Source organism: Equus quagga, chromosome 16 (genome assembly GCF_021613505.1).
Source record: "Equus quagga isolate Etosha38 chromosome 16, UCLA_HA_Equagga_1.0, whole genome shotgun sequence".
Taxonomy (NCBI): Eukaryota; Metazoa; Chordata; class Mammalia; order Perissodactyla; family Equidae; genus Equus; species Equus quagga.
This window is the reverse complement of record NC_060282.1, coordinates 46,193,133-46,219,940: the sequence shown is the minus strand read 5'-3', so window position 1 is coordinate 46,219,940 and position 26,808 is coordinate 46,193,133. Positions and strand designations below refer to the sequence as shown.

General features: G+C 39.0%; 1 protein-coding gene across 1 annotated transcript; it reads right to left on the bottom strand.

The window, feature by feature from the left end:
- Window positions 1-23,176, bottom strand: TMEM64 (transmembrane protein 64). Its single transcript, XM_046641538.1, has 3 exons — window positions 22,237-23,176; window positions 7,639-7,794; window positions 1-2,698 (listed from the first exon to the last, which is right to left on the bottom strand). The coding sequence occupies exons 1-3, from the start codon at window positions 23,032-23,034 to the stop codon at window positions 2,507-2,509; spliced, it is 1,146 nt and encodes a 381-aa protein (XP_046497494.1). The 5' UTR covers window positions 23,035-23,176; the 3' UTR covers window positions 1-2,506.
- Between the last annotated feature and the right edge of the window lie 3,632 nt (window positions 23,177-26,808).

Genomic DNA, 26,808 nt, shown 5'->3' with positions numbered 1-26,808 from the left:
CCTCATATTTGGAAATTAGGTATATTGTATGCCTTTTAAACTGTGCATAAAGCTACTTTACATTGCACCTAAACAGTCTGAGAAATCCAAAACATCTATTTTATAAATATATACTTTATGACTGGAGGCAATATCTGGGCAACATGAAAGGATTCTGTAGAAATGTACTGCTGCCATAAATCTGGGATACAGGGTTGAAGATGAAGTGAACAAGGCATGGCAATGCTTTATACAATTTACAGTTAGCACATCTAAAGACCCAGCAACTCAACTGAGCTATCAAATAGCACGGATTGTTGTTTACTTGGAGGCTGGAAATGATGAAGAAAAGGAAAACTGCAGCTTCAGTATCTTAGAAATAGTAAATCCATACTATTTTAAGTAAAAATGGATGATTTTATTATATAAAATTATGATTGGCAGAATACAGAAAAATTATTTCTCTTTTAGCTTTACATATTTATTTTAAGTACCAAGCAAAATGCAACAATTGGAAGAACTCATTACAAACTACCAAAAGGTATTCATTTGGTGAAATTATTCAAGTTATAAAATGCTAAGTAAATAAATGCACTTCAAAATACATGAAGTATAACACAAGTATGAAAGTAGCGATCTTAAATTAATGACTCCTTTAACAAAAACTAACCAACAAACAAGAAGCACAAGAAAAATATTGTCAACTTAGACAGAAAAGAATAAATCAAACGTATCATTCATTGGGATTATGAAACGAAAATCATTCTAAAAAAACACCAAAAACAGCTAAACAAGTAATCAGGATTCAAAAAAGAACAAGAACATTCCAATACTATATTTTTTCCTACCAATAACAGGAAGGATTTGGAGGCCAATTAAGTGCTATAAACCCAGGTACCTCTCATCATTTGCACTGAGGTCTTCTTGGTATGGACATATAAATGAACTTCACTGTTACTCAAAGGTAAGAAAACTTATGTATTATGAAAGAAAGGAAAACAATTATACCTCCAACAGGGCAAAAAAGTATCCATTAAAATGATCAAATGCATCTCCAGCATAAGACTAGAATAATCTGCTTCCAAAGAATTCTTTCACACTTTATGAAATGAGGGCTAAGGTTTTACCCTAATGAAAAGGCAAATGGAAGGTCTCTGATAAGGTGGGATCTTCATAGCCAAAAAAGATATACCTACCAGAAAATCTGCATTCCTATCTATAATCTAAATTGTAAAAAAACTAATCACTAAGTACAATTAAACTATTTTAAAATTATAAGGTGATAAATGAATAATACCTATGTCATATGAATCATATGCCGAATTACTGTATGCTATACTCATAAGTGCTATTTATAAATACACTCAATTCATGCCATGAGAGAGAGAGTTGAGAGACTTAATTTCACATTTCAGAATTCCTGAGTCTTATCAGAGAAAAACAAGTACTGAAAAACAAACAAAATAAATCTACTCTATAGTAGGGCAAATAATACAGATTTGGGTATTAAGTTAACATTATATTTATAGTCTTAAAGCTGAAGACTATGGGGACAAATACATATATACTTCAATGGAATTATAAACATGATTTTAAAGCTCGGATTTTTAAAAAGGCTTTTTGATCAAGCAAGGCCACCTGAGTGACATCTTCAATGATGGTAAACCCATCATTTTAAAGTAACAGCATCTTTATTTCAAAGCCTAATTATAAATATAAAAGGAAAAAATTTTATTTTAATAAAATATTTTAGTAAGACTGCAATGCGACAGCCCTTTGATGAAAGATCTAACGAGGATAAAGCTAATGTAATGGAATTAGAACACAAGTTCTAATTTGAGCCACTACTCATTAATTTCCCTTTTGCATATTACACAGTGAAAATAAAAAGGTATCTTAAGAGCACTTCAGTCCCACAATGTAGGATTTAAGCTTGTGTGAACAGGTGTAAACGGCCCTGCAACAATGTGATGCTTACAAAAATACATTCAACCAAAAGTTAACGTTTATTTTCTAACTAGTAAGGAAAAAGGAAGCAAAGTGGTCCCACTTAAAACAATAAAACAAAACAAAACACACTGTTTATCCTTTCTGGAAAGACTACCAAAGCAAAGAACATACAGTAATATTATACATTTCAGATTGCATACTTTTACCCATCTTTCTAAGCAGGAAAAATGCAACTATCCATAGACTTTATAAATAAAGACACTAAGCAGAAAAATATTTAGGTTATTTCTCTGTTCATAAGTACCCAGAAAGAAAACAAAGAAAAAACACTAAAGTGCAAACCTATAGGCCATTATGGGCATAATAAATGATAAAGAGGTGCAGCCAAAATTGCATCTACATTTGCACTTACATACCCAGAAAATGATTCTTGCTTTAAAAAAACTGTGCAATTTAAAAACTAGTCAGTTTTGTTTGTGCCGTAATACAATTAAAACTTGTCTCTGTCCCCTAGTGAGGTGACCACTAGACCTCGGACAGCACACTTGGCTCTTGACAGTCACACATTTTGTTAGAATCATACAATATTGATTCCACCTCCAGAAAACGTTAGGGTCCTCTTGTTGTAGAACGAAGAGCCACTCGTATTTGGTTGATTGCCTTTAACCAGAGAGGTTTTCAGTTCCATTTCACAAGCTACAATAGCTGCATTCAATTCCACTTGAGCTCGATGAACTACATAAAACATGAGGCCTATACTTACAATAATCTGTGAATAAAAGTAAAACATTACAGTTAACAATAGTTTACAAAGAGAAAAGGGAGAAATAAATTCAACAAATACTTGGCTTAGAAATTTTTCAAATAGGATGCTTCTCAAATACAGTCAGGTCAGATTTTTAAATGATTTACACACAGTTGTCATTTATTCTTCCTTGGCTGCTTCTACTGGGAGTGGAGAGTCAAATCTGTAGGTAACCATTATATGATATCAGGTTAACACAAGGCCAGCATACATCCCTTTTAGTCCATATAAATGATGTTAGTTTGAGATAAGTCAAACTTGTCTCTTTTACCAAAAAGCTTCGTTCAAGGAATAAAAAATGTTTACCATAGAGGTAACAGCTAGCTAAACTTTAACGTAATTAAACATTAATGTAATTAATGTAGCATTTTATCTTTGCATGACTATAAATGTCCACAGGTATTTCTAAGCCCACTTAGGGAAAAGTACTACCATTTGCAAATGAACTACCTGATGCAGCCAAAATTAAAAATATTAAGAACCACTTTAAAAAAATGAAATGCCAATAAACTTCCAAAGAAATCAACAAGGTTATGAACATGAAATTGTCTGTACTTAGGGAAAAACAAAGGAAACTATGATGTTGAGGGAAAAAGTGCCAGTCAAAGGGATATTAGAAAAAGCACCAAACTGAAAGCCAGGTTCCAGTCTCCGTTTAGCCACTCACTAGTGATGGGATTTCAGTTAAGTCCCTTAAACCATGTGGGCTTCTCCCACTGTCCAACGGGAAGCTGTAGTCCTCTGTGCTTTAACATGCTACATATAATTCAAAAGAATGTCTAAGCAGTCCACAACTTTTAAATGGTATTTATTCCAAGGTTCATTTGTAAATCAGTTCTTTCGAGTTTGGAGCAAATATTCTCAGCAAAACAAGGTTAGAGCAGGTGTTCAATGTACCGGCAAGTTTCAAACGCTGCTCTAACCAGAGTTATCCTAAAACATACCATTGTTTCAATTAAGCCTATTCATAATTTCAACAGTTTTATGGGAAATATATTCTAAATCCAAGTGTTGAGGTGGTGGGGAAAGGGCAGAGGCAGAGCATCCTAGGGGGGAGTGTAGACAGGGAACTCTGAACTTGTGCAAGGGGGCACCGTTAAGTGAGTACCCATTACTCAACACAATTCTAAGCAAATTAGGTATTTTAAACGGGGCTCTTTAAATCTTGTGTTTGTTCTCTGACATATTAGCTCTTAAAAAAAAACAAAACTAACTTATTGAAAACCCTAAGTTTGATACTTAATCAGTGGATGGTGACACCATGTAAAGAGACGGGAAAAGTCAGAGAACTAACTGGAGAGGATGTGGATGAGACACTAAGTTGTTTAAGAAATGGTGAATTTGAGGTGCCTGTTAAGTATCCAAAGCTGTTCAGGGAATGTGTCTAACGCTATGGAAATAAGGCTGAGCTGAAGATGTGTTTAGGGGTCCTTACATAAATAAGCATAATAGCAGCCAACACAGTAACTGAATTTGCTAAGAAGAAAAATTCTGAGTGAGACTAGAAAGCTTAGGCTAGAATCTTAAGGACCACCAATTTGGAGATGAAAAGATGAGGAGGGGCTGATAATAAATGAGCAGCCAAGAACAAAAAAACATTCAAGATAGTGGCATCAAGGAAGCTAAGGGAAGAAAATGTTTTAAAAAGGCATGGTCAACAGAATCTTAGGTTGCTAAGAGGTCAAGCTAGATGAGAAACGGAAAGTGCATCTGATTCTAGACAAGGTTAGTGATGACGGTTTGAGGGAAGGATGCAGCAAGGCAACAGAAAGTAAGGTTAGACCAGTGAAAACTCTTTCAGGCTCCCAGCAAGAGTGAACTGGCTACATCTTTACATGGGCTCTTCCCCAGATGCCCTTGTGGACCCCAGGGCCTGGCAATTTGTATTAACTCTTCCCAACACGCCCTCCTTCTCAGCCCAGTGAAGCATTAAAAAAAAAAAAGAAGAAGAAAAAAAAGACAACTGTTTAAAAAAGTTTCCTTATTAAAATGAAAGAATCAAACACAAGTAGAAGGACAAGCCTTATACAGAAAGGCATCTCTTCCACTGTTAGCTGTCAAGCAGGATGAGAGTATGAGCAGAACACAAGAGGGTTAGCAGATTTCTTACGTGGAAATTGAGGGGTTTCCCATTTGAAGAGTTCTGTTAAGCAAGAGAGATAATCTCTTGAGAATGAAGAGGGAAGTAGGGAAAGGAGTGGAAATTGCAAGGAGAGTGAAGATAAGTTTGAAGGAGTCACTGAGGAAAATGGGGGAGTGGGAAAACAAAAGAAAGAGTTATAATACGTGGCAGTGTTGAGAAACCAGCTGGAAGTTTGTAACCATGAATTAAATATTACCAATCTTTGGCTGTATGACTTCCCCAAAAGAACAGGTGCAACGCAGATCAAAACTGGGATTTACCAGGATTGGGGTTCTGGCTGGTGGGTACACAGAAAAATATAGGGAATGGAAAAGAGTAACTGAATTCACAGACACAGAATCTAAGTTGGATTTCCATACAAGAAATAGTTGTGGCTTCCTCTGAACATCTATGTTGTATTATTTTAATTTTACAGACACTGTGGATTCTCTTTAGGTGGCTATAAAGCTGAGAGGCAAATCTGTGCCTCATTTCTAGCAAAAATGATGAACCTCATGAATACACTTACTATACTAACTTTAACCTAAGCTGCATCCTTTTTTCCTATGCTAATTTTCCCCTTCAAGATAACTTCCTTTCTCTCTCTTTTTATTCTCCCACATCTTTTGTGAACTGCATTAAATCTTTTCTGAAATAAACTAAACTATAAGTAACATCAATAAATCAAACTGAGGCATAAATATGCCTTCACTTTTTTTTGTTATGGTTGTTACTGTTTTCATAAATGCCTGGGCTAAGAAATATCTGCCTTTTTCCCTTGTCTTGTATCCTAAACTTAAATTTGTCAGCTCAAACAAAAGGGTAAGAAATTATTGGAAAAAAAGAAGACTCTATATTTTTAAAAGCACCACTGATAAATACATCAATTATCTTGTTCTACTGTAACTCCCCTGATTATAGTTGAGTAATTTACTAGGATGTATAGAAATATAAAGTATCAAATAGAGAAAATCCTGTGAAAGCTACTAATATGACAAATTCTAATTACTCAAACATAACATAAGGAAACAAAGATGTTTCAAATGGATTACTCATTTGCAGGAAACTGGAAAAACATAAAATATATACTAAAAAAACTCTATCTGAGAATGTATGGTATGTCAGAATCTTATAGTACTTAGGGATTATTATAAACATAAATTATTACATAGATATAACAGAAAGCTTAATGTGTGATTAGTATACTACATTAGTAACAATAAGCCAACTATTATAATAAAAACTCTAAACCTAGATTCAGGTTATCTAAAAAAATATAGCTCTGAAGATAAAATAGTGAAGAAAAATAAAAATTGACTCCCAAATATCAAAAATATTCCAAATTTTTCTTAAAGCAAGCCATTTTATTGACGAGCTTTATTTATAATCCAATGTAAATATTCCTGGCCTTAGTTTGTTTACTAAACTTGTACTGCATAAACACAAAGAAAATTAACTCTGGCTTTATTTACCATAGTATTTTTAATACAATATAGTACTTCAAAACTCAAGAATAATGCCACTAACAGTAAATTTGAAATATGATACCATATATTCAATAACAGTATAAATTAAAACTAGCAAGTTAAGGGACCAATAAGTTAAATCAGCTATCTCAGTATTATCTGCTCAGTCGACTACAGTCTATTGGTTATGAGCATGGTTTCTAGAGCTGACTGCCATGGTTCAAATCCTTGTTCTATGCCTTTCAGCTGTGACTTAGACAAATTACTATCCACTGGTGTGGTGATAAACTAGCTCTTAGAGATCAGAGGTGGGAGCCCTGATTTGGAGCTCTTGCTATTTTCCATGGTCTAAATACTCCCCACACCAGGATCAATTTCAAGCTACCAATGTTGACATCTCTGGACACAGAACTGGAAAGATATGTACACAATTGGCTTGAGATAATAAAAGTATGTACCTCCTAGGGTTTCGGTAGTGATTAAATGAGCTTAAATTATCTACATAAAGCACTCAATAAAGGTTAGCTATCATCACTGTCATCATCTTACTAAATCATCAAAAATTACAGTGATTTTATATTTTGGTAAATCTCAGGAATGAAATATATCATAACTAAAGAAATGAATTTTTAACTCTTCCTGTACACAATTGAAAGACACTGAATAAATCTGCCTATGTAGCAAGGTTTTCCTCTTTTATCAATCTCCAATATGGAATGTACTCCAAACTATATTACAATTTGCATGGTATTAATAATCCATTACACAAATCTTATTTGGATTTATAACGGAATAGACACTTTTTATACAACAACACTTTCTAAACAAAGTATTTTGTTCTACACCAAATGATCCTAGAAAAAAATTTACATTCCCAGTATAATACCCTTAAAAAATATCAGTAGAAGAGTTCAATAATTTGAAGACACAGTAACTAAGATGAAAACCCAATCCCACAAAATCTTACTAAAATTATCTTCAGAAACATTTTTAACAACATGTCACATTAACTCAAAATAGAGTATTTGATTTAGTGATGACTTTGAAAATAATCAATGCAAAAAGAACTCTATTTATGTCATTCCCTTGTTTGTTTAAAGAGAATTTTCAGTAAGTGTCAATTCAGTTCTATAGACTTCTATTCACCTCTCTATCCACACAATTAAAAATGTAAATATTGTCAAAATATCAAGTATAATTGAAATAACAGGAAAAATCTTCTTATATTATTTTCAGTGAAATCTGTTAGGTTTAAATGAGCAATGCCATACAAAAAGAAAATTTAAAAAAAAGACAACCCTTGGTCTTAAACTCACCTGTAAACAAAAAACAAAATATCCACTAACACTCTGTTCTGCAATGACATCTTCCATTGTCCGCAGGGTGGTACCCAAGTAAGAATTCAGAAGCTGGGTAGGAAGCAGTCCAACTGATGATGCCATCAGATAGTTGGGTAAAGAGAGATCAGTAATCTAGAAGAGCAGATTAAAGGGAATGAATCATTACCAAGTAAAATTTCAATTTCACATACAACTGTGCACAAGTCTTGCCAGTGATTTTTCCTCAGAAGTAGAGAGAGCTGAAATACTTTATAAAGCATACTGATTTTTAAAAAATGATTATAAAGGGAATACATGGAAAATGTAGAAGATTTAGAATGAAATAAAAGTTTTTTAAAAAATTAATATTTTATTTTTCTACCACTGAAAAACAACACTTGTGACTTTTTTTTCCTTAGACATAAATAAAATGTGCACACACATGGATCACTTTGTAAAGACAGTTTTGTAGCCTTCCTCATGTCATTAAATATTCTTCATAAGCACACTTAAATGGCAGTGTGGTCATAGTGCTTTGAAGCCAGATAACCCTATAAAGACATTCCGGTGCTGAGAATTCAATGAGCTACTCTGTCTCTGGGCATCTGTTTTTCTCATCTGTAAAATGAGGATAACCACCACCACCTTACATAGTTGTTGTTAGGGTCAGAAATATTTATACACTATCTAGCAAAGGCCTAGCAAATGACTGACACTCAAAAAAAGTGGAAATTATCACTATTATGCAATTATACTACCACTATGTGGATGTAGCACAATTTAAAAACAACTTCTGCTGTGGAACATTTAAATTGCTTCTTTGTTTCTTTGTGTATATGTGATTATACATTTTTTTCTATTATAAATTAAAAAAAAAACTATGACAAAAACCTTTGTATATTAACCTGTGTGGGAGGCAGTGTCTAAAATATTCTAAAAAACCTCATCTGATATTCATGCCCTTGTGTGATCCTTTCCCCTGGAATGTGGGCTGGACCCAGTGCTTACTTCTGGCAAACAGACTACAGCAGAAGTGAGGAGATGTTACTTTCAAGATTAGGTTACAAAAAGAATAGAACTCCAGCTCTCTCTCAAACAGGCAAGCTGCCATGTTTTAAGTAGCTCTGTGGAGAGGGTCATGTGGTGAGGAACTGATGTCTTCAGCCTACAGCTAGCAAATACCTGAGGCCTGCCAACAGCCACATGAGTGTTCCTGGAAGTGGATTCTCTCCCAGTCAAGCCTTAAGATGAGTGCAGCCCTGGCCAACATCTGGATTACTGGGCTGTGAAAAAACCTGAGTCAGAGGCACCCAGCTATGCTGCACTGGAACTCCTGACCCACAGAAACTGATAGATAATAAATGTTTACTGTTTAAGTCACTCAGTTTTGAAGTGGTTTGGTACACAGCAAGAAACGACTAATACATTACGTATCTCCATTATTTTAGGATAGATCACCAGGAGTGGAATTACTGTATCAAACAGTAAAAATGTCTGCTTCCTCAAAAAGTTCACACTGATTTACATACCTATCAATAAGTAACACATAAGTGTGTCCATTGTATCATACACTTACCAACTTTAAGTAAGCAATAAATTTCAATCTTTCTTAGTTTGATAAAGGTAAAAATGATGTTTCATCATGGTTTAACCTATACTATTTTAATTTATATTGATATTAGTTTTAAATATTCATTTTCTTATTTGTATTTCTTTATGGCTTTATTTGTTCACATTTGCCCATTAATTTATTGGAATGTTAAGTACTTATTTTATTTCTATGGGCTCTTTATATACTAAGAGTAACCTTTTGCTTATTATATTTGGCAAATATTTTCCTCTAAAGTGTCCCTTATCTTTTAATTTTATGTTTTGATATACAAATGTTTCTAAATTTTTACATAATCAAATATTATCAATCTTTTCCTCTGATTTTTCCATTCTTTTAGCTTTACAAAGGCTTTTTACATCCCATTATTAGTTTTACCTATATTTCTTTTCTGATGATATTTACCACTTATTCTTTCTGGAATTTACTAGGATTAAAGGTGAGGATATAGCCTTGCTTCTCCCCTTCACCAGGAGCCAATTTTCCTAGCATTACTTATTGAATAATCAATAATTTCTCCAGTGACTTGTGATGCTTACTTTATTATAGATGAAGTAATTATATATAAAAGCTCTATTTGGGGTTCTAATACTGTCCCCAACAATATCTTAAATCTTGTACTGAAACAAAATTGCTGTAAGACTATCAGTTAGTATCTGATAAAGAATTTCTCATCCTTCAAACCTCTTAATTCTTCTTCTTTTTAAAACTGCCATAACTATTCTTACCTATCCATTTTTACAGATAAATTTTAGTATCATTCAGTTATTCAAAAAAAGAATCTTAGATTTTATATTAGGATTAAGGTCAATTTAGAAATTAATCTGGATAGAGCTGAAATCTGCACAATATTCAGTATTCTTATCCAGTAATGTTTCTATAATTACTCAAAATCTTTTACATCTCTTACTAAAGTTTGGTAGTTTTATTCATCTATACCATGCATTTCTTATTCATTTATTTCTGAGCATTGTGTTATTGCTGCTACTGCTATTAATTGTGAGAATAACTTTTCTATATCTCCATCAAGGTATTAATAGTATGTAAGAAAGCCACTGGCCACTTTACTAAACTATTTTTCACTAATTTTAAAATCTGGTATTTTAATAGAGCAACCTATAGTTACTCTTTAACTACAATCTAATAGTTATGTAAATCATATTTTCAATAAAGTTACATTCATCTCTACTCATAGACAATTAACTGGAGCAGCATCACTGCTGGTGTGGAAAGAATACCGCAGTGCTGGTTAACAATTCACCTCAACAATTACTAACTCAGTGACTGCCCCACGCAAGACGCTCTTGTAGGTGCCTGCAAGAGACAGAAAGACACAACTCCTACCTCAAAAGATTTCACACTGACAAGAACACACCGACCACCTCAGAAACAGGCAGAAAGGGAGCCCTGAGAAGGACTACGTGCAGAGCATTAAAGAGTAAACAGGGATTAAAATTAGCTGGAGGAATGGGGACCAAAGGGTAACCTTGTGCCTTCAAAAGAGGTATCCGAAATTGACTCTGAAAGCTACATATGGGTTTGGCAGGCAGAGACAGGCGGAAAGAGGAAGGTAAGTTGTTCTGGGAAGAGCATGAATGAGGACAATGGGGCAGGGGAAGTATGGCATGTATTAGTGGGGCTGGCAGTCCTGTTCAGATTGTTTATAGGACACATGCATGGAAATCCTGTAAAATAAAATCAGGACAAGTACTTGGAGGTGATACTTGTTAGGGGCCTTGAGTGAAAGGGGAACGAGTCTGTACTCAGTAGAAAAGCACTGAGGCATCGGCCTGGTGGCATAGCAGTTAAGTTCACGCTCTAGGCTTCAGAGGCCCAGGGTTCGCCAGTTCGGATCCCAGGTGCAGACTTACACACTGCTTATCAAGCCATGCTGTGGCAGGTGTCCCACATATAAAGTAGAGGAAGATGGGCAAGGATGTTAGCTCAGGGCCAATCATCCTCAGCAAAACAAGGAGGACTGGTGGTGGATGTAAGCTCAGGGCTTATCTTCCTTAAAAAGAAAAGAAAAGAAATAAGAAAAGAGAAGAAAAGCACTGGGGACTCTAGTCAAGGAATGATCAGAATGGGGCTAAGTTTTAGGAAGGTTCCCCTGCCAGTTTGGAACACTTACAGAAATGGAGAACTTTCTTTAGAATAAACATGTCAAAGGTATAAAATAAGTAAATGAGACAAAAATGAATCTTATAAAAATTACTATATTGCAGTTGTTAATAAATCATTACACATTACAGTTTTCTTTTAAATAAATATTTAAGTTCCAAAATGTGAGAATGCAAAGCTTCTGTCCATAGTCTTTAAATGTAATGAAGTTTCTCTAAACAGAACACATAATTGACATTCACGGATGACATCGATTATATCCATCTTCGCATGCGTTTAAAACTCTAGAACCACCATGAAAGTACATACATTTTTATTCCAAGCGGTACTGTGATTTACTTGGAGATGTAATTCACTTGCCTGGGCCACGAAGGGTTAATGTAGAGCATTACTTTACCACATACCAAATAGATCCTAAAAACAAAGAAGTGCCCATCTGAAAAAAACCTTAGTTCTGAAGGTGAAGCTGATTCACCTCTGAACATGGTATTTTTGGAGCTGACAATAGGAGAACTTCTGTCTTTAGATGGATCACTCAGATGCTCACTGAACCTGAAGCCTACTGTCCTCTCAGGCATAGCACAAAGTACAGCTCCCCAGTAACCCTGCCTCCAGCTCCTCCACTTTCTCAGTTACAGCTGTTTACAGGAAAGCGTTACTGGCTTTAACCGGCTAAGGAACTTTATTGTTTTTGCGTAGATTAACCTGACAAGGATCAAATGAAGACTATAACGGCGATCTATCTGTTAAGCAGATGTGTTTCTTGGTTTATATAATAGGGATGCTGTTTATTGATGAAGTTACTACTAAATTCCAATAAAAAATATATTTAGAAATATTATACAGAAAAAATCATTAACCTCTACAATAATTTTTAAGAAAGGAATGGTCAAAAAAATTAAAAGACTAATGTTTTCATCTAATTATTATTTATTGATAAATTACATATTTTATTATATATATCCTCAAAATAATTACTATCAGTATTTCAGAAACAGCTAGAGAGGATGGAGAAAGAGTTAACAGATGGCAACTAGTTTCCACTTCCAGAAATACGAAATTTTTAAAACAGGTTTAAGGAAAAACATTAACCGCCCATTCCCTTCCCTTCCCTCCTCAAAATACCTTTGTGTTCCCAATCTCAGTTACCTTAGCTAGATAGCTCAGAAGTCAGTCACATGGCTCAATTCTCACTCATTCCCACATCCAATCATCTACCCTGTCTTGTTGATTCCAATTTCTAAATATCTAAGAAATCCACCCACTGTCTGTTCCTATTCCTATTCCATCTTCCCCATCTAGTCTTGACACCCACTCACCACCTATGCTAAAACCTGCAGAAATCTTTTAAAAATGCAAATCTAATCCTGCTTCAACTCTTTCCTATTGCCATCAAAATGAGGTTCACATTCTTCAGTATGCAGAGCGCTTCACGACCTGGCCTCTGACTGCCTCACGCTTCACATCACACACTGTTCCAGCCACATCAAAATTCTCTTGTTCTTAGAACACTTCTTGCTCTCTTTTCCTTCTGGGCCTTTGTACCTTGTTCCTTCTGGCAAGGACACTCACACCCTTCCTCCCACTCCTTTTACTTGGGCAAAAGTCCTAAACTGTCTTTCCCTATTCAGTCATCAATTTCTCCAGAAGACCTTCCCCGATTCCCAAGTTTGCATAAACAACTGCTTTCAAGTTCTCTGACAGAAAACCACCTGCCCGTCACTATACCTGTCCGTCCTCTTCACGCTAGAGAGTAACTGAAGCTTTCATCAATCTTTCTGCCTTTCACCTCCTCCCCAGACTATAAATTCTGTGAAGGAAGGGACCTATCCGTCTTTTCTTCATGTGTCTCTAGTCTTTAGCACAATGCCTACTATATATTAGGGTGCTAACTATATGTTGATTGGATATTGAATGCATCAACATTAAAACTGTTTCGTTTATAAATGTGGAGACTTATAACATTCACCCGTTTATAAACAGGGTAGGAAGCAAAGTCCATTTGTAATAGACTGTTCAGAAATTGAGAACACCTTCCCGCTCCCCGTCCCACACAGAGGAATGTTCTAAGTATTAGAAATTACTTTATTATCAGTAAAATACACACCTTGATATATCTAGAACGCTATTTCTCCACCAGACTGCAAGCATCTTGAGGGGTCTAGGATGGACTTTGCTTTATTCACTGCTATATCTCTGGCATCTAGAACAGCAGTGGGCACAGAGTAGGTACCTACCAGTTACTTGTTGAGTGATTATTAAATGAATATTAAAAGCATTTCCAGTAACTTCTGAAGTCAACCTGATGTCAAAGCTAAGACCCTCTGGTCAGGCAGCAACCCTGAAAGTACTGGGAAAAGTCTTGCTACTGGGAAAAAAAAGCAAGGCAGGGGCGCTGAGAAACCTCACTCTAACAGCTGGAGAGGGCTTCACTGTAAAGCTTCTACGGACAGAGATGGTTAGATCAGTAAGTCTGTCTACAATATAGAAGCCATCTTCATATATACTGACTTCTTCATTTGTTCGATGTCCCTAAATTAGGAACTTCTTTTAGTGGTTCCTAAGTATTTTGGGAGTCACTGATCCATTGAAAATCTGATTAATACACACACGCACTGAAACTTATCCCCATAAAAAAATATATACCTTATTACATGTAATTTCTGGAACATAAGTTAAAAAGATCTTCTTTACAGAGTTATGACAAACCACAGGTTTATAATTTTTATTCATTCAACAAAAATTGACCAAATGCCTCTATACATAAGGTTCAGCTCTACAGAAGGACAACGATGACTGTGTGGTTGTTTTAAGTCCCTTTGTAGTATACTTAATGACAAAAATGCTCACTGCATTCAGTGAAAGTTCACGAAAATCATTTATAACATTTACTCACAATGTTATATAGGAAAAGTACATGCATTAATAAATGCAAAGACTAGAAAAAGTAACACTAAAACGTTAATTTTTTCTTTTAGTTGCTATACTTTTCAAAGTTTTTATAATAAATACTTATTCTGTAGACAGAAAAATTACTGTTAAAATAAGTTTAATAAGACCTTTCTGACTTTAAAGAAGTTTTTTTTATCCAGGAAGGGGTAAAGGACACACTGTATGTGTTATTATGACACAATAGGCTAGAGACACAGATTTGTGAATTGTAAGCTCATATATAACACACAAAAACCACAGAAGCTGATGAGATAATTGAAGAGGCACAAACAGCGGAAACAGTGTCCAGGAGTAACAGCCAGCACACAAAAACCACAGAAGCTGATGAGATATTTGAAGAGGCACAAACAGCGGAAACAGTGTCCAGGAGTAACAGCCAGCCATCCTCTGTGGTACTGTGAGGTCTAAGGGTATGGCTGAGGTGGAATCACATTTGCCAACCTTGGCGACCATATCTGACCCTTCAGAATTAGAGTCCAAACTCCTTCAAAACAGAGTGCGTCTCCATCTTTATTCCATCTGAACTGTACCACTGATGGCAAATCAGTATACTTTATTGTTAGAAGAAATAATCATTAGATACACTGGTACAGTGACAAGTATTACCACCCATCATCTATATCTGAATTTATGGCTATATCTATAACACACAATAAGAATTTAAGAAGATGAGAAAACAAATATTTTCAATAAAACATACTCTCACTAGACTGTTACAAAATAAAAGGTAACATTAAATTGTTGCTTAGAACATGTCTTTTTTTTCTTTTAAAGATTTTATTTTTCCTTCTTCTCCCCAAAGCCCCCTGGTACACAGTTGTACATATTTTTAGTTGTGGGTCCTTCTAGTTGTGGCATGTGGGACGCTGCCTCAGCATGGCTCGATGAGTGGTGCTAGGTCCATGCCCAGGATCCAAACCTGTGACATCCTGGGCTGCCAAAGCAGAGCACGCGAACACAACCACTCGGCCACAGGGCTGGCCCCAGAACATTTGTCTTCTTAAGAGCAAACTCTGAGACTTTGTCTAACCTCTCTCATTTTACAAATAAGAAAATTGTAGGCCAGATCATTAAATAACTTCACCAAAGTCACACAGGAGCTGAGACAGACTGAAAGTCCCCAAAGAGTACATGAGGCTAAGACTTTACCCTATTTGTGGTGACTAGCCAGTCAAAAACTTCTATTTAATAAATTTCAGTTTGTGAACTAAATTACCAAAAGTAACTTGCAAACGCTAGGAAAATTCATTATAGTTATATTTGCTTCTAGTTCATCTTTAATCATCTTTCACTATCATTATTTTAGTCTGTAAACCAGTTTCACAGGTCCCTGCGCCTCCCAAAACAAAACAAAAAAATCTTTTTGTTGCTGCTTCTAACCTACCGTGGGCTCATAAAAATAGCCAAAGTAATTAACAGTTTAACATATAATTCTTTAAAGTGGTTCCCCTGAGAAGTGAGCCAGGGTGATAGGTAAGGCCTTAGGCTTTTTTTTTTTAAGATTGGCACCTGAGCTAACCACTGTTGCCAATCTTCTTATTTATTTTTTCTTCTTCTCCCCAAAGCCCCCCAGTACATAGTTGTATATTCTAGTTGTGAGTGCCTCTGGTTGTGCTATGTGGGACGCCACCTCAGCATGGCCTGATGAGCGGTGCCACGTCCGTGCCCGGGATCACAACCAGCGAAACCCTGGGCCACCGAAGCAGAGCACACGAACTTAACCACTTGGCTACGGGGCCAGCCTGGCCTTGGGCTTTTAAATTTACTCATTTCTATTTTGTTTGCAGTGTACTCACAGTACTCATATATTGCTTTTGTTTAGAAAAGCAAAAGAATTTTGTTAAATATAAAGGTAAATAAGATACACGTGAGAGTGTAGGGCCTCTTCTTACAGTTGCAGGGCTCTGGCTTCGTAGTTATTTTATTACAGTGACTGCTATAGCTCTAATGCAAACTTCTTCTGTCAAGTGCCAAATAAGAAATATTTTAGGCTTTGCAGGCAGTAGGGTCTCTGCCACAACTAGTCAACTCTGCCGTTTTACCTTAAAAAGGAACCACAAGCAATAAATACATGAATGAGCATTAACACTATTTACAGACACTGAAATTTGAATTCAGGTAATTCTCACATGCATGAAATACTCTTTTGGTACTTTTTCCAATCATTCAAAAATGGAAAAACAATTTTTAGTTTATGTGCTGTACAAATCAGACAGTGGGCCTGGCCCGAAGGCCATGGCTTGCTGACTCCTGCTCTGATGTCCTAGGATGATGTCTAATTCAGTAGTGCAGAACCCTGCCCAGTGCCTGACGCACCGGAGATCCTCCCTAACATTTGCTATGCCATGCGCTGTAGGGCAAGTGCTCTGCAACTGGAACAAGAAGAGTTCTGAGAAACCCAGCTCTTCTCGGACCAACAACAGAACCTGAGGTAAGTTCATGACTCTACCATTTATTTACTAACTGTGTGCTCTTGGGCTAGTTACTTCACCACTCTGTGCCTCAACTGCCTTACCTCTAAGATGAGGATTAGGATTGGGGCATTAAATAAGCAATGTGTGCATGTTATAAAAACAGTGCCTGGGGGCCGGCCCGGTGGTACAGCTGTTAAGTTCGCATGTTCTGCTTCAGCAGCCTGGGGTTCACTGGTTCGGATCCCGGATGTGGACATGGCACTGCTTGTCAAGCCATGCTTTGGCAGGTGTCCCACATATAAAGTAGAGGAAGATGGGCACGGATGTTAGCTCATCCCTCAGTCTTCCTCAGAAAAAAGAGGACTGGCAGATGTTAGCTCAGGCTAATCTTCCTTGAAAAAGAAAAAAAAAAAACCAGTGCCTGGCACTTCAAATATTTGTTAAATTACAAAAAGAAATCTGAATTTCACTGTCCTCATTTTGGAATGCAGAGGAAGAACATAAGGAAATAGTAGATAAACTATTTTATCATAGCTATGCAGCAGGTATTATTAAACATGTTTTATAACAAAAAGTATGGCTCACACTAGCTCAAGATGTCACAGCAAATGTTAGAAGCAACTCTGATTTCAAGTGTGTGACATGTGTCCTCAAGATAACTGCCTCTTAGTCACTGATACCTCCTCAAAGGACTGTGCTGATTAAGGGATATCATGTATGAAAATTTGCTCTGCAGGCTGTAAAATGGTATACAACATGAATAAGAGGATCTTTCATGCTATGCTTTATGTTTTTACTTTAGGTTTCAAATATTTAATGATGGTAACAAAATTTCCCATTTGGAATTGTTTAAGAGAAGAAACCTACAAACTGACTTTTTAAGTTTTTCTATGACCAAAGTGAAAAGAGACAGAATGATTTTTAGGATCTCCTGTAGAACAGCAACAACTTCATCAAACCCCTTTGGAAGTTGCAAGCACCAATATCAATACTGTTATCCGTAACAACCAACTATCACGTAATATTTTTTGGATTAAAGTTGACATTTCACAGAAAGTAACTTCGAACTGTAAAAGTCCAGATGTTCCTACGGGGCATCTTACAGCAGAACTTATAAGAATATTTTAACAATTACTAAAAACAGAATGGGATGTTATTCTTGCAAACGTCAGTTTTCAACCTTATTAACAAGTTTCTTCCAGATGGCTTTACTCTTAGGAGTGCATCCTGTTCCACACCTACAGCAACAGGCCTTTCTTACAGAACCAGTTTCCTTTTCCAGCAATTGATAAAAAAGTTAAGCCAGAAGTTTCAAGGCTACAGACAAGATTTGCTATGTTTGAATCACAAATATATCTACCTCTTAGAGAGCTCAAGATTATATAAATTAACACATCAAAGGGCATTTAGTAATTGTGGAATGGCAAGAGAGAGGGTATAGAGGTAAGTTATGAGGTTTTGGAATTTATCCTAAGGGGAAAAGAAAACCCAGTTGAGGGTTTCCTGCAGGAGAGTACCAAGATCAGACTGGCATTTTAGAAAGATCTTTCTGGACATTGAAAAGCTTTGGCCCAGCGGCAAGGAGGCCAGCTGGGAGGCTGAGATGCCTGAACCAGGGTAGTGGCACTACGCCAGACTGAAACATTCAGTAGGCAGAATCCATAGGACTTAGCCAGTGATTAGACGTGGGGAGAGGAGGTAGTCAAGTGCCAGAGTCATGAAGATGCTACCAAACAAACACTCCATTTCTTTTCCCTTTGTGGTACACGCATTGCCCCTTTGAAGTTAGCTGTGGTCATGTAACTTGTTCAGGCCAATAAAAAGTGAGATTACTTCTAGGTGGAATCTTTAAAAGCCAGTTTGCAATTCACCATGTCACAGTAACCAAGTGCAAGAGGGTGGCTCTGTCAGCCTGGATCCCAAAGTAAAAATGACATAAGGTAGAGATTCTCTGCTCCTTCTTCAAACCAAAGTGAACCTGGACCAGAGTCAACTGGATAAACAAACCTTTGCTTTTTACTCCACTGAGATCCAGGGGTTGTTACTGCAGCATAATTTAGTCTATCCTGACTGATACAGTGAGAAAGCAACAATGGTCATCCTGGATATATATGTCCGAATAAGAACAGTACTTAGAAATACACACAAATTACATATTTAGAAATCTGTCTTAAAGGGCAGTAATAGCCACAGACACAAGATTACATTAAAAACATTAAAAAAAAAAAAAAAAAAAAAAACCTTGACTATGTCCCAGCAGAAACGATGGCTGCATTTTTAAAAGAGGAAAAAATTTCAATATGTACTTAAGAAATTACATTTCTTATGATCTAAGAATCGATACTATAAAGCGTTACATACTTATTTTCTATTTCAAGAGTTTGAAAAGTGGAGTGTCAGTGTGCTTATCCCAAGAATAGATAAGAAGCAAGGGAAAGCCCCTTTCCTTCTTCCATATATTCACCTTTTACAATCAGCTCCTGCCTCTAAATTGTAAGTACCACTACCTCCACCACTAATAATAATAATAACTAACAATTATTGAAAACTATGTGCCAGGCAAAACAGTTAAGGCCCTTACTGCATTAACTCATTTAACCTTCATAACTTGACTTCCCTTTACAGATGAGAAAACCTGGAGAAGGCCAAACAGCATGCCACTAGTCAAGGATTGTCTATTTCCAAAGCTTGCGCCTCTCATGAACGATACACCTCAGTTCCTCTTTGAGGTAAGCCCAGAAAATTTCTTTAATCATGGGCACTGAGAAAATGACTTTTAACTGGAATAGGCGGGAAAAAGACAACATAATTTAAAAGGTAGGAAGGGAAGAAGACAAGAAGAGAAATATGCCTCGAAAGGGGATAGCTGTGGGTAGCCAGAGAGGTATGGGGGTGATGAGAGCAGAGGAAGAATGAAGTTCTAGAAAGCAGAAGGGAAAGTCAGAACAAAACCAACGTCAGCCTAAACTAAGCTTTCTTTTCACTCACTCACCCTGGATAAATTCAGTAAACTGTTTTGGTTGAAAAGGCTACTTCTATAAGCAAATAATTCAGAATAATAGAAATGAACTAGCTGTATACAACAGACTATATTCAATGGCTTCCCAACCCAACTGGCTTACGGCTACAAGTAAGAATTTTACAGAACGATGCACCATACCCACGGATCCTGGATTCAAACCTCAGCTCTGCCACTTGGTAGGCAGGTGACCCTGAAACAAGTTTCTGAACAGTTGAGCCTCCGTTTCCTCCTCAGTAAAACTGTGCCAATAATGCCTATTTCAAGAGGCTATTTTTCTTTTTTTCTGGTTTTTACTCTTGACTGCACAACGCCAAACTGAGAGCTGCCCTGTCAAGTTCGGTTTCAACTACATAATTACCTTAAATTATTTCCAAGTACAAAGTATAACTTCTTACTCACATATTTAACCTGTTAAAGGCATTATCAAAAGAAAAGCCTTATTTTTAATTAATAAATACATAATGAGTCCTTGTTATACATCCAGGACTCTACTAGGTGCTAAATCTACACTGAAGAAATAGAGCCATGGATTGAGACTCTATTGTCAGATCATAATGCAAAGTTTGACTCCACCATTTATTTACGACCTAGGTGACCTCGGGAAATAACAGTAATGGCAACAAAAGCCAATACATGAGTGTCTGTTAAATCAGGCTCTGTTGCATGTATTTTCTTATGTAATCGTCTCAATAATCCTATGATGTAGGTACTGCTACTTTCCCTATTTTACAAGTATGAAACTGAACCACAGAGAGAATAAGCACTTGACCAAGGTTAACAGATTCTAAAAGAGACAGCAGGACTCCAGAGCACAAGCCCTGTGCTTTCAACTATTAGACAACAGTCTATAGTGTATGCATAATCATCTTCTGCAGGGCTGGGTGAAACATTAGAAATAGGATGTGGAAAGAAACAGTATGTGGATAGTAGGCACATAGTAGGTCGACGAGGGAGAAGACTACAAGCTATCCTAGAGGACAAAGCATGAATGAATGAATGAAACTATTCAGGTTCCTTAGTCCCAACCCTCTTTCAAAGTCTTAGGACACTTGATCAATTATTACCCAAGGTTGGGTAAAAGTTCATGTTTATGTTTCATACTACAGGAGGCTGTAAAAAGGGAAAAATTTAAGGTTGTGACCATACCAAATTACCATAAACACCAAACTTTACCTCTACAGAAAACCCCTTATTTATTTCTATGCCTCCACCAAACATCATTCTACAGTCACTGCTGCTGTTGGTTAGAATCAACACGAGATTTGCAAAAGGCATTTTAAAAGAAAAGATGAAAAAAGAAAACTATCTTAATTTCTTCACAAAGAAGTAAGGGTGGTTAGAATTATTCTTAATACAAAGTAAAATGAGAAAGTTTCTAGAGACTAACAATAATTTACTTTTTAAACAAAACACAATATGTCAGAATCACTAACATAATACAAAATGCATCAATTCCTATGGTTTTGAATACTATATTCCTTTATTTCCATACACAGATTTCTTTACGTCTAACTGAGGCTAGCTGAGTTCTGGGAATCTCTATATGAACTCTGTAGTTTAGAAACATGGAATTTGGGGAACCCAGTCATCTAGTACAACCCCTTCATCCTAGAAAAAAGGAAAGCAAGGCTAGATAAGGCTAATAATTTGTTCCAAAATCACTAAGTTTCTAAAGATCCATTCCTTTCTTCCAATAGGATGGTCTCCCTGCCAGCAGTGTTTCTATTCCTATATCAGTCGCATGAAGATGGATACTAGGTAGAGAAACCTAAGTTGGATAAGCAGCACATAAGAATACAAAGGCAGAAAAGAGTCTAGGTGTGTATAAAGAAAGGTACATGCTCACTGGGCAAAAGGCTATCTGTCCTATTCTGTTTTATTCACTACCTAGTAATTTCAAAATGAAGTTCCTCCAAAGAAAGATAAACAGGAGGATTTGCCCCTTTACAATGCATTAAAGCTAATTACTTGAAGAAGAGAAGGTCTATTACAAATTTTAGGGACCTCCAAAGTAGTCTATAGCTACCCCCTCCATTGTTTACCCAAACTCTTCTTTTAGTCCCATGTTGTTAAAAACTTAAGTCAAAACCCTGGCTGCTTCTACGCAGGCAAGAGAAAAAGCCAGAAATGTGACGCCGTTACTCCGTTGCCAAAGCTGCTACAGATATAAGATGAAAAATGCTTAAAATGGACACTTCCATTCATCTCCTCTCATAATGAAAAGGATTCTTCATTTTTAGTCAAACTCACATGCCAAATAAGCCGTTCTTTCTCTGTCAGATCTCCTATTGAGGGCCCGACTTAGATGTGCTTTATTTGTATGAGATCTCTCAGGGTGCGATATAAAGTAACTGTAACTCCTGTTGTCAATGTCACTTCTCTGCTGGCATTTATCTGATGGACAGCCCTTTCAGGGCCGTCCCAAGACCGCTCAAAAACAGACTTGGAGAGGGATGGGCCAGCGGGACAGCACTTACCGAGAACACTGCATTCTGAAGCCCAAAAGGTATGGGGGTCAGTCTGGCCAGCGCCACCACTTTCAGGCCGCTTCCACCTTCCACGACGCGAATAACGGCGCTCAGCTTCTCGCTGCTCTGGATCCTGGCGGCCACCCAGGCGGTGAGCAGCCGCTTGCAGACCACATGGGCGATGAAGGTGCCGATGAGGATGCCCACCACCATCAGTCCCATGCCCAGCACGAAGCCGTACAGGTAGCCAGCGGCCACGTTGAGCACGATGTAGCCCCAGCCGCAGGGGAACGAGACCACGATGAAGCCCACTATGAAAAGCAGGACCCCCAGCAGCGAGTCGAGACTCTCTACCCAGAGCAGGAGGTGCTGCAGATAGCGGCGGACCAGGGCCAGGGAAGCGAAGCACAGCGCGGCCAGCAAGCAGACCAGCACGAGGCTCCGGCACCAACAGGTGCTGCCAAGGCAGCAGCAGCGCCAGTTTCTCACCTCCGCCACGCCGACCACCACCCCGCCGCCGCTGCCGCTCCCGGGGCCGCCCGCCAAGGCCCCGCCCAGCGCCGGCAGCTCCGAGGCCGCAGGCGGACCGTGGCGCTCCAGACAGGCGCCGAGCAGGGCGCCCGAGGCCGCCGCCGCCGCCGCCGCCGCGCTCGCCCCGCCCCCGCGGGAAGGGCGATCCGCCCGGTCGTCCCCGTCCGCCGCCCTCGGCAGGGCCCAGCGGGCCGGCAGCTCGGCACAGCCCGGGAGGGCGGCGTGCTGCAGGAGCCGGGGGAGCGCCTGGAGCAGGCTCCCACCGGGGCTCCACATGCCTTGGTCCGGCTCGGGCCCTCAGCCGGCCAACCCTTCCGCCGCGGCGCCCGTCAGGCAGCGGCCCTTCATGGCGCTGCGCACGCCCGACCTCGACTCTCTGCGTCCGCTCAGCGGGTAGGAGACGGCCGGAGGAACGGCCCAGCGGAGAGTGCGAAAACTCCGGGCGCCGCACCGGCCGAGCCCGCCCCCTTTCGGCCAGCGGGGCGGGGCCTCAGGCGCGCTGGGGCGGGGCCTGGCGCGAGCGGTATCCTGACCACGCCCCCGTGACGTACAATTCTCCCCTTCCTCCACCCCTCCCCGGCTGCGAGGGAGCTGTGCGGGAGGGGGGAGGCGGCAGCCGCGTCGGAAGGCCGGGGATGTGGGCTGCTGAATGGAGCGGCTAGGAGGGGAGAAGAAGCCGAGGGAATGGGGGCGCCGGAGAGAAAGGGGCACCAGAGTCGATGACGGGCGGGGCGCCCGGCGCCCTCTCTGCCTTCCCAAACGGGCGCGCGCTCTTCCCCTCGGACTCGGTCCCAGTCCGCAAGCTGCTTGGACCCTAGCCCAATACCAATTTGTCGTTTCTGTAGTAACCTCTAATCAGAGCGGGCAGCTGTCGGGGTCGCTCACATCCACAGCTTCTTTGGGACACTGGAGGAAGAAGAGTTCTTTATCTGCTTTGAGGAGGATTTGCTAATTATTTACCTCCCCAGGTAGTGAAGTCTCCATGCCGGTTTTAGGTCATCACTAGGTTCTTAAGGAGCTGGAGAAATTACGTACAAAGGTCCACTCCTGACAGAACTCCTCTGACCCCAGAGGCCCTTTAGAGAGTGCTAGACACTTGGACTAGGAACTTCTCAAAAAGATTCACAAAAGGACGTTTCTTAAGGATTCGCGCTATCATATGGCTCCTTCGCAAACTCTTTTGCTGGTTTCTTTTCCTCTTTTTGCTCCTTTGAGGTTAGTGTTCCCCAGGTCGTCTTTTCTTCCTTTTTAGAGTTCACCGAGCCATCTCATGCAAGCTCATAGCTTTGACCCCACTGTGTCCCCCATATGCTGATGTCCCCCAAGTCTGTGTCTTTTTGCCGCTTCTTCCCTTGCGCTCCAGCCTGTGGACACATCCCGGTGGAGTTCCTGTGGCCCCTTAAACTCAGCGCTCAGCATAGCTTGGTGGATAGATATTAACCAGGGCTCTAGTGCAAAACAGATTTAGTAACTGTGTGGCTGGCACATCATTAATCCCTAAATCCACCTTTGTTTTTAAATTGCAAAGTGAAGATACTAGTACAACTTAACCTCGTAAAATTGTTGTGAAGATTATTAAATAAGACAATAAAGTAAGATGCTGGAATCAATGTTCAACTGTGTGAAGGTATCCATAATTAAAAGTATCATTTCCCATAGACCTGCTCTTCCTTTTGAGTTTCTTACCTCAGTGCATGAACTTCCACCCACTTACCTACCAAATAACTGGCCACGATGCTTTGGGTCCTTACTGATCAGGTGCCTGCTTGCTTATTTGTGCCTTTCTTTTCAATTCACCCTGGTTTGGCTGAGTCAGGAAAAATCCTTCAAAGGTGCCAGGCACATGCTGCTTTCTTCACCTTTTCCAATTCCTGTGGTTCACATGAGGGAGCAGCTCTTACTAGCCCCTCAATTAGGTGCAGTCTTACTTCCTCTCTAGAAGCTTCCAATACTACCTTCCTATCATCACCACTCCCAATTTAATGTTTCCTTTCCATTCTCACTCTCCTTTCTACGTAGCTATTATCACATTTGTCCATTCTGTTGAAATTTTTTGTTTACATCACTATCTCCCTCTTTAGACTGAATTTCTTCAAGGTGGGTCCATTACTTATTTAATTTAAAAAACAGTAAGCACTCTTTAAATGTTTGTTGAATGAATAAATGATCACAATTTATAGGGGAAGATATGAAGGCAGAAAAAACAGGAGGCTAACAAAATTGTCTGGGCAAGAATCTATGAGGGGCTGAAGTAGGGTAATGATCATGGAGTTAGTAGGGTGGGGATAAATTAGAAAGAAGCATCTATAGGCTTGGTGACTGATTGGGTATTGGAAGAGAGGGAGAAGGAGGCAAAGATAACCCCTGGGTTTCTTATTTGAAGTAGTAGATAGATAAAGGGGCCACTAACCAAGACAAAGAATACAGAAAACTTGTGGAAAAGATGAAGCGTTCAGTCTTGGTACGTGAGACTTGAAGTGTCTAGGTTAAGATCCAACTGTAGCATTCTAGTAAATGGTTGAAAATATGGATAAGGAGTGAAAATGGAGCATCTCACCTAGAAATTTTGACCTTGGTGTATAGGCAGCAGTTAAAGCCATGGTTATGGATGAGTGAACGCTGGTGGGTGTGCCAAATACTCCCTGTTCCCTTTCAGGTACGTGGTGGGCTGGCATGCCCTGGCCTCTTTGTGGTTGAGATGAGCTACATGACGCATTCTGCCAATGAATTGTGAGCATAGCATTTAATTGCTGATGCAAGATCTTCCAGAATTCTTTTTCTCTTTGCTATGGCAATCAACAATGTTCCACAGAATATATGCTCTATCAGTCTCGGTCTTGGAGAGAAGATGATGCCGAATAGTGTCCCATCCACCTCATGATGGATATTTAAAGTGAGAAGTAAACCTTCATTGTTTTAAGTAACTGAGATTTGAGGGTTTTATTTGTTACCAGAGCTGATCTTTGTCTCTTCTGACTGATGTGAATGAGAAGAGAATAAGAATGAAAGCTTGGGGACACCAGTATACTCATTATACTATTTTGCACCCAAGAAAGAGAGACCCAGAGACCACCTAACTAAAAAGGTGAAAGCAGGAGTATTTATATGGGTATATCAGAAGTTGCTAGGAAGCAAGTCATCTCTAGAGAGAAGTTACTCTCTTTTCGTTTCCATTTTATCTCTCTTCTTCTCTACCTCTTCGATCTGTTCTCATACTGCCAACTGCTAATTAATCCTCTTCTTATCCCATAATCCACATTTCGGAGGAGTACAATCCAGTTGCAAGAGCCTTTAGCTTTAGGCCACTTTATGAGCTGCCAGGCAGCCCGTCGTCAGGCCATTCTTGTGTCTGGTGCCCATCCTAATCCAAACGGTGCCCCCCCTCTGCAAAACAGCAACCACAACACTCTCCTGAGCATGGGGGCTTTGGTCAGGGCAATGCAAACTATAATAGGACATTTCCATTCTTGTATCACTACAATTTATTTTTCACAGAATTGTGAAAGTTATATTTTAGTTATGTCTTAACCTACAAGCACTCCAACCTCCAACCCCCAGGCTAAAATCTTTCTGTTGCCTAAGCAAAAACACCCAACTCCTTGCCTGGCCTACAAAGTCCTTTATGATCTAGCCTCTGTCTACCATTCCTACCTCATCTCCTGCCACCCTCTCTCCAGCCACACTGGCCTCCTGTCTCTCCCTCGGATAAGCCAAACTGGTTTCCATCTCAAGATGTTTGCACTCTGCCGTTTCTGATCTCTCTTCTTTGAATACTCTTCCCATAGTGCTTAGAACACCAGCCCTGGTGGCCTAGTGGTTAAGATTTGGCACCCTCACTCCCATGGCCCAGCTTCTTTTGCTGGTCAGGGAACCGCACCATCTCTCTGTCAGTGATCATACTGTAGTGGCAGCTACATGTTGCGATGATGCCAAAAGCTGTGCCACTGGTATTTCAAATACCAGCAAGGTCACCTATGGTGGTTTCAGCAGAGCTTCCAGACCGAAACAGACTAGGAAGAAGGACCTGGCCACCTATTTCCAAAAAAATTG

Bases quoted from the DNA above. Each gene is read 5' to 3' on its own strand.
- TMEM64 (XM_046641538.1), bottom strand. From the start codon at position 23,034: ATGTGGAGCCCCGGTGGGAGCCTGCTCCAGGCGCTCCCCCGGCTCCTG. The intron at 7,795-22,236 runs GTAAGTGCTGTC...CTGCTCTTCTAG, and splicing joins TTCAGAATGCAGTGTTCTCG to ATTACTGATCTCTCTTTACC. The intron at 2,699-7,638 runs GTGAGTTTAAGA...TTTTATTCACAG, and splicing joins ATTTTGTTTTTTGTTTACAG to ATTATTGTAAGTATAGGCCT.